The 8630-nt window shown below is 38.4% G+C and overlaps 1 protein-coding gene across 1 annotated transcript; it reads right to left on the bottom strand.

Annotated features, from left to right (window-relative positions):
• Nucleotides 1–457: 457 nt before the first annotated feature.
• Nucleotides 458–2710, bottom strand: LOC122008561 (F-box protein At1g67340-like). Its single transcript, XM_042564331.1, has 3 exons — nucleotides 2409–2710; nucleotides 2153–2315; nucleotides 458–2049 (listed from the first exon to the last, which is right to left on the bottom strand). The coding sequence occupies exons 1-3, from the start codon at nucleotides 2570–2572 to the stop codon at nucleotides 1327–1329; spliced, it is 1050 nt and encodes a 349-aa protein (XP_042420265.1). The 5' UTR covers nucleotides 2573–2710; the 3' UTR covers nucleotides 458–1326.
• Nucleotides 2711–8630: the final 5920 nt, after the last annotated feature.

The raw sequence follows: 8630 nt of genomic DNA, 5'->3' as shown, positions 1-8630 counted from the left end.
CAAATTTAAGCTCTGATTCTATGAATGATTTACCACTACATCATATCTGTTGGGCTAATGCATCTTTATGTATTAAACATTAGGAAAGTGTGTCACTTAGCAGAAGCTTTTGCTTAATATGTTTTGTTTGTGATTTTTCATCAACATTTCGAGGAAAAGTTGGCAAATTCTAACAATGAGTTTCTTTGTTGTGGAGTACTGCTTCTTATGAATTACCTACATTTCAGTACACAGGACACCATCTTCCAATATGCAGCTGTGGGAACAACAATTGTTGCAAACAACTCCAAGAAATTCAGAGGAAGCAGCAACTTCAGCAGCTAACTCGACTGGCAATCGAAATATTCAAATCGACTGGCAATCGAAATATTCAAGACGACTAGCAATCTTTTAGAGATCTACGATGGTGGGATGTCAGTAAAATTAGGATTACATGAACTAGGAATCTCAACCCTTATTTATAACCCAAGAGTAACAAACTTTCTTTATTTTGATGGTGCAATAAGGTATGACATAGTCTACATAAGTACAAACTAGACCGCACTTACAAAATCTCAAAGCTTGTCATGCTTTAAAAACACTTAAATCACAAGTTGATTGAACTTGTTGGAAAACTAGACATTGGCAAACCATTCTAGAAAGATAAGAGAGGGTGAAATTTTGCTTTTCTCTAATGGGAATAGGACTGAAACCCAATAGATGAATTTAACAATGACAATTCAACCATGCTTGAATATCCCAAAATCATGATTGATCCAAAGGGAGAAAAAAATAAACTACACAATATTCAGAAGGCCCTTAAAAGAAATTACTTGCAAAAGCCTTGGTGTTTCCTATATTGTATCTACGAGGTAAACAGCCTTCTCCCGGTTTGTCCACCGCTATCTCAATTTCTCAAACATACTCCAAGGCTAAACCGATCACAATAGAGAAACAGAGAATCAGTAAATGTGATATGCAAGACAACTCTTAGAGGGCTTTTGTTATAACCAGCTAATTGGGCTTCTCGTTAGGGGCCCACTAACGCCCGCTCATTTAGGTGCCGTATCATATTAAATCATTCTTAATTCTCCTGATCTTATTTGGACAGGATTGGATTTGAACCAGGTTTAGTGGATCGTTTGATTGTACCATCACGTAACACGTGGTTGCACGTTGCCACTCACCGACTACGCCTATCGGCTATCGCGACTCCTCGTGAGGGAAAGCAGTAAAAAAAAACTTTTTTTTTTAAAAAAAAAAAGAATATTTCTCTTTTATCCAAAAATGTAAAAAGAACGCAGAATTGAGGCAAAGGTTTTTGTAACCTGATCCAACTTTCCAATATTATTCCAGGACGAGCCCATCACCGCCGGCGCCACCGTCCATCGGGGCTTCGTCTTCGCCGTCGCCGGCGGTGGCGTCCAACCACTGTTCAAAAGGTACGCACTCGGCCTTGTGCGACGACCTCCAGTGCGTCGCCTGGCACGCCCTCGAGCAGTACTTGACGAGGTTGCACGCGGCGCACAGCCAGAACTCGTGACGCCGCGTCTCTAGGCGACCGCATCCGCCGTTGGAGCACAGACTCAACTCCTCTCCGTTCAAAACCTCGCTCCTCGATGTAAACCACTCCGCCAAGAAACGGTTAGCCGGGTGCGGCTCCGGCGGCGGAGTGGAACGCATCCATAAATCTAAATCTTTAAGAAGAGAGCCCCGGCGATTGGCATGGCGGTGAAGCGGGGAAGAGGAGGAGGAGGAGTGCAGGAAGGCGGCAAACTCTCGGGCATTAGCCAGGAGGAGGAGGCGGCGGCCCTCGGCGAGGTTGCGTCGCACGCCGTAGCCATCCTGAAGGCAGTGGCCTAGAACTCGCATCGCGTCCACGTAGCCGAGGGAAGCAGCCCGCGCGCAGAGCGCGACACCGGCTTCGGGGTCCTTGTCGATCTTGGATTTTCCGCTTCCGTTGAATTGGATCACCGCCAACGAGAAGAGCGCTGGCGCGTGGTTCTGGATCGCCGCCTGTGCAATAAACGAGAGTCCACTCTTCCGATTCCTTAAGCAATAGAAGCGGATCTGCAAACGCAAAAGAGGAAAATGATCAATCGAAACCCTTCAAAGCTCGTTCCATCTGAACCAAACAGACAAACAGAGAGGCAAGAAGCCTAAAGAAGCCTACCATGCCCAGGATGTAACAAGCTTCCAGGTTTCCGGAATCGGTGCAGCGTTTCAAGAATCCGTGGGAGAAATCAGACCAGCTCTTGGCGCTCGCGGCGAGCGACTCCGCCGATGCCCTCGCGAGAACCAGCGGATCAAGTCCAAGACGATTGAGTCTCTTACATCTACCAAATCCAAGAACAAAACCCCGATTTCCTCAGCAAAAGCCACAATATCCTTCGGAGAAACGGAGAAGATGAGAAAGAAAGAAAGCGTACACTACGAAGACGGCAACCAGATCAGCCGGTCTCGCGGCGGAGGCGCTCAGCTTGCAGAGGACCGCCACTACGAGCTCGTCCGGAAGGACGTCGAACAAGTCGCCCTTCTCCGCCGGTCGCATCCTCTTCCGCCCAGCATCCGCTGCTCCTCCGGAGGCCCCCATCGCCCTCTTCCTCCCTCAATGACCTCAGCTCAATCTCCGGCGACTCAGCAGTATGAACGAAGGTGATGCTCCGCCGTGATTCGAGGTCGCGTCTTCTCTATCTAATGCCCTCTCGTCCGAGAGAAAGCAGCTCCCTTATATGTTAAGCATCTGTGCAATAGGGAGAAGACGTACCGTCGCGCACTCACCGAAACCCACCAATCATCTCGAAAATTCCAGCGGGTGTATCGCGGGTCATTTTTTACCACTAACCACAAGTTTTTTACGAATGCCAAAATCATAAATATCGTTACCCAGTCCAATACCCATCACAGCTAAAGAACCCGAAAGAATACAGTTACAATCTAACTGTCAATATATATTTTCATCGTACGATGCGGTGGGTACAATTGGGTGAACATTAGGTTACGATAGAGGGTGGGCTTGGAAAACGCCGGCTAGAGACGCTGGTCATTTGAATAATTGCGCATTTTAATTCGTTACCTTCATTTTAAATTGTGCGGGACCTGTATATTAATTGGAGAAGACGTTAAATATTTATATATTCGATTCGATAATTATTGGGAATTTTCTAAAAATCTAACAGTTGCACGTCTCTATTTTTTTTTTTTTTTGACATTTTATTTTTAAAATAATTTCCTTATTTTTAATGGCAATTTTACAAAGAGAACACCTAAAATTTTGGATGGTCCAAAAGACCCTTCTAATTTTAAAAGTGCACCTCTTTTTTCATTCTACCACTCTATTAAAATTCAGATTTTCTTCTTTTCTATTTTTCTCTTAAATCAAATTAAAATTTTCTCTTTCATTCATATACATGCAACAACCATTATAATACTAATTTTAAAAATTAGCACCATAGTTTGCTTATATCAGCATTATTGTAGTGTTGATTCTTAAAATTAGCACCATAATGGTATTAATTGTTGTAATTAATTTGTAGTGTTAGCTTTTTAAAAATAGTAAAGAATTGCATATTTGAACTCCGAAGCACTGTAGAGATCAACAAAAGTTGAAATTGGTACAATTAGAGCCCTCTAAATTCACCATCGAGCTATGATCGAAATTCATTGATAAACATAGGGGATTTAAATTTTTGAAAAGTTGACATATAATGGAAGAGGATAGTACAATGAAAGTATTTATAGTGTTCATGTATAGTTCTGACATCTCTACGATAAGTTATGTGTCAATTGTCTTAAAATTATAAACTTTAAAAATCTTCTCATAACTATTGTAGCTGATATCTCTAGGCATATATAAATTTTCAAGTATTTCAGAAATATGTAGCACTTAGAATGTGTATGATCGAAACTCTCTAGGTCCATCAATAAGTTTTGACCAAGATCAATTGATAGACCTAGGAGATTTGGATTTCTGAAAAGTTGACATGTAATGGATGAGAATAGTGTAGTAAAGCTATATATGGTGTTCATGTATGGTTCTGATATCCTTACGATAAGTTAAGTGTATGTATGTGTCAATTGTCTACTTTCAAAGACTATAACTTTTGACTCGGTTATCAAAATGAGACACAGTTTGTTTTAATCGAAACTAGTTCAGATCTACATTTGTTACTGGGCGGAACCCAAAACAACCTAGTTTCAAACTCAAAAATATTATTTAAAACCTTTCTAGAGGGATCAATGGGTTTATGTCAAAACCCTTGATAAACCTAGAGAGTTATAATCGAACTCATTTTAAGCGCTACATGTTTTTAAAGTGCTCTGCAGTTTATATGTGCCCAGAGATATAACTTCAAATCATTAACAGTAGTGATCAAAAGGTTTTCAAAATTTATAATTTAAAATAATTGACATATGCACATAACTTATTGTAGAGAAGTCAGAACTAGGCATGGACTCCATAAATACCTTCATTGCACTACTCTCTTCTATTACATATCAACTTTTCAAAAATCTAAATCTCCTAAGTCCATCAATAAGTTTCGATCAAAACTCATTGACAGACTTAGAGATTTCCGATTGGATTCATTTCAACTCCTGTGGATTTTTATAGTACTACGAAGTCTGAATATGTCTTTATTTATTGTTTTTAGAAAGTCAATACTACAACTTAATTACACCACCACTATTGTAGTACTAGTTTTTAAAACCAACACCACAACTATGATTTGTATAATTAAACTATGGTGCTAGTTTTAAAATCAGCATCACATTGGTTGTTGCATGCATGCAAAGGAGAGAGAAAATTTTAATTTAATTTTTTTTTAAAAAAAAAAAGAGAAAACAGAAAAACATGCAAAAGAGAAAGAAAAGATAAGAAAAAAAAGGTCAATATTAGTAAAAGAGTAAAATATAAAAGAGGTACGCCTTTGTAAGTACTCCAAGTTAGTTTTTGATATGATCAACCGAGTTAAGTTAGGTCATATGTCTTTAAATACATTGTGTCTAAGTGTGTTGGAACTTAGGAACATAGGAAGTCAAGTGAAAGATGCGGTGAAAGAGAATGATAGCATGGGAAATGAGTTGACGGACTCCATGCATCCAAGGGACGAAAATCTGTGGAAGAGTACAATGGCGGACGAGAAGGACACGCGCGGAATGTTCGAGGGACGAGAAGGAGGGAGAATGCCTGCTGGAGGAGAAGATCGGTCCAGGTGAGCTAAATTTTGGACGGCCGGAGCATCACCCAAAGAAACACAAGGAAGAGTTATCCAATTAGAGAGAGTTATCCAATTGGAGGTTAACTGAGCGCCCTAAAGGAACTTGGAAGTGTTGGTACAATTTCCCCTAAGTCAAAGTTAACTAGGCTACTAAGCTTGAGTTGGCTCAAACTTGAGTCTTGATATTTGAGTTTCGATATTTGATAATATATAGAGATTGCTAGTGCAATTGTCTATATGAAAAAGTGACGATCAAAGGTTGACCAAAAAAGTCAAGTTGTTCAAGATTGATCGAATACTTAACAGAGAAAGTCCTAACTGGAGGTTAAGCAAGAACAAGACCAATGGGAATGTTGGTAGAATAAGGAAATTCAAGTGGGTCAGTATTGACTAGATACTTGGTGTTGAAAGTCCTGATGAGTGAAGCCAAGTAGATTGGAAAGTCTTGGTAAGTGAAGTCAAGTAGCTGGAATGTCCTAGGATTATTTTCTTAGGAAGAAAGGGTAACCTAAGATTATTTTTAGCTTAGCAAATGGTTTAAGGATAAAAACACTTAGATAGATAATCTAAGTATATTCTTTATGCTAAATTGTCATGATTGTTTGTCCATCATATGTCATAACATCATATTTTTTATTCATATTTTATAAAAATATCATATCATGTTATACATATATCATGTAGATATAGTAGGTTTTCTTTTGAAAATACTTATGTTGATGTATGTTATAATCATTTCCATGCATTATTCCAATTTCTTAAAATTAAGGACAATGACATTAATTATCAAGTGACATCCTAGGTGGATGTTTAAATTTTTAAATACCTAGATAGATATGCATGATCCCTTTAATTAGAGTAAAAATCAATATTTACATCTCACAAAGATCGTAAGTTGACTTGTATGTGTTTTAGTGTACATTAGATACAAGTGAGATGTTAGCAGGATGAACATAACTCAAGATACTGGTTTAGTGCATCTTTATGAGTTTTGGTTTCATCAAAACACATAGTTATGTGTCACCCAATCATTGGGAAAGCCAGTGTACAAGTCATGTGCATTTAGCTCAAGGAACATGATTGGAATTGGTTTTAAAAATCATTTCAAAAATACTTTGAAAAACCTTGGTGAAGGCTATCTTTTAATAGTAATCACTATTGCATAGTTACACACAAGTTTCGAAGAAACATTAAAGTTTTTAAGAGTTTCTAACTTTGTGTCAATCCTTGAAAATGGAATGTATTTTCTTAGAAAATTATTTTTTCATAAAAGTATATGACTTAAATAATATCTACGCAAAATTTTATAATTTTTTGGAAAAATGTAGAATTATTTAGGAATTTTTAAAATTTGGCCGAAAGTTGATTTCAGAAAATTAGAAATCGATTAGGGTGTTCAATCGATCAGCTGATCAATTAAACTAGAGTTTTGACGAGCAGAGCCTCGCGGAATCAATTAGTTGATTGATTGAATGGTTTTAATCGATTGAATCCCAACTTCAATCAATTGAAAAAAAAACTAATTTTGGCTGTGTTAGTCTAATTTCAGTCCATTAAGACATGTTTAGCCATGTTAACCATCCCTAACCCTAAGAAATATATTTGTATGTAGTTAAGGGTAGTTTTCTTGATGAAACAAAAGAGAAATGGTTAAAAAAAGATGAGGTTGGAGTTTAGGATGCGGTTTAGCATTCAGAGTTAAATTTTAAATCTCAAAACTTTAAATTTTGGGTATCCTAAAGTTTTAGGAATTTTGAGTCATTGTTAGTGTAATGATAGAGGATTGGAGTATGTTTTGAGAGACGGCTACACCTTAAAGACATGATTTAGATTTTTTTTGTCAAGAAAACAATAGAAGATTGGAAATTTTCATTGTGGTATCACTACAAAAAAATACAGCTTTAACGACGGGCTTACCAACAGAATTTATTTCTGTTGGTAATAATAGGAAATCACCGACGAAATATATTATTCCGTCGGTGATATATATTTTCCCGAAGGAATTAAAGATTCCATCGGTAATGGCTGAATATTACCGACGGAATCTTTAATTCCGTCGATAATGTGGTTTTTTTTCTTTTAAAAAAGTCTACCGACGGAATCTAGATTCCGTCGGTAAAGCCGCCTAAAAACCAAACCCTAGTCCTTTCTTTTCTTTCCACGCGCGTGCAGGCTCCACTCCTTCTCCCCGATTTCGCCGGTAAGAGCTCTCCCTTTTTCTCTTCCTCTCTTTGTGGCCTCCTCTCTCTATGGCCGCCAGCGCCCTGCTGGCCTTTGTGTCGGCCGCTGTGCCGGCCGCCAACGGCCTCTTGGCCGCTGTTCCGGTGACCAGCGACCTGCTGGCCTCGAGTGGCCTCCGTCGTTGTGCCGACGGCCAGCGGCCTGCTGGCTATGTTAAAGTGTATACTAAAAGCCTAGCTTTTGGTATAAATATTTATCTAGAAATAAGAATCACATTGGTCAAATATCTACATTTATGATAAATATAGTTGTTCAATTAATTTATATTGTAGATAACATTGTGTGTGGTGTCACACACAGAAGATCATGTTATCAGTTCTTTATAAATTATAAACAGTTGCTCACGACTAAGATGGAAAGGAACAAACCATTGGAATAGTCGTAGTGTAATTAGGTATTAGTTTATCTTGACTAATAAATTACACTAGTACACTCTAAGTGTATTGAGTAGAACCATTTTAGGTAAATTCTTTTTATACTGACTTGATAAAAGAACTAGACCTTAGTTATTATAGAAGTGTGTGCTCTTAATCCTAATATAATAACAAGCACATATATTTGATATTTATTTCTTTAATTTATCAATGGGTGAGATTTAGTTCGATAAATCAATAAGCCCGATAAGTTGAGAAATGATATCACTTATAGTGTGTGTTGTTGATTATAGAAGAAATCTGTGTCCTAGTAATCTAGGTTGAGAATGACCCCAAGAGGAGCTCATAAGGATTGTCATGTTAAACTCTGCAGGTGGACTTAGTCCGACATGACGATAAGGTTGAGTGGTACTACTCTTGGACTAAGATATTAATTAAGTTGTCAGTAACTCATTTAATTAGTGGACATTCATTATCTTAAACACAGGGAGACTAACACACTCATAATAAGAAGGAACCCAAAATGTAATTTGGGATTGGAGCGGTAGTTCAATAATAGTTCTTTAGTGGAATGAATTATTATTGATGAAATTAAGTTATGTGTTAGGGGCGAACACGGGATGCTTAATTTCATCGGGAGACCAAAACCAATTCCTCCTCTCGGTCCCTATCGTAGCCTCCTGTATATAGAGATTTATACCCACCACATACCCACCTTATTACCCAACCAATAGGGGTCGCCCAAGCCAAGCTTGAAGCTCAAGCTTAGGGTCGGCCAAGCCTAAAGTTTGAGCCTTAAGGTGGCCGGCCAATAGCT

Source organism: Zingiber officinale, chromosome 8A (genome assembly GCF_018446385.1).
Source record: "Zingiber officinale cultivar Zhangliang chromosome 8A, Zo_v1.1, whole genome shotgun sequence".
NCBI classification, from domain to species: Eukaryota; Viridiplantae; Streptophyta; class Magnoliopsida; order Zingiberales; family Zingiberaceae; genus Zingiber; species Zingiber officinale.
This window is presented reverse-complemented; position numbering and strand designations above follow the sequence as displayed.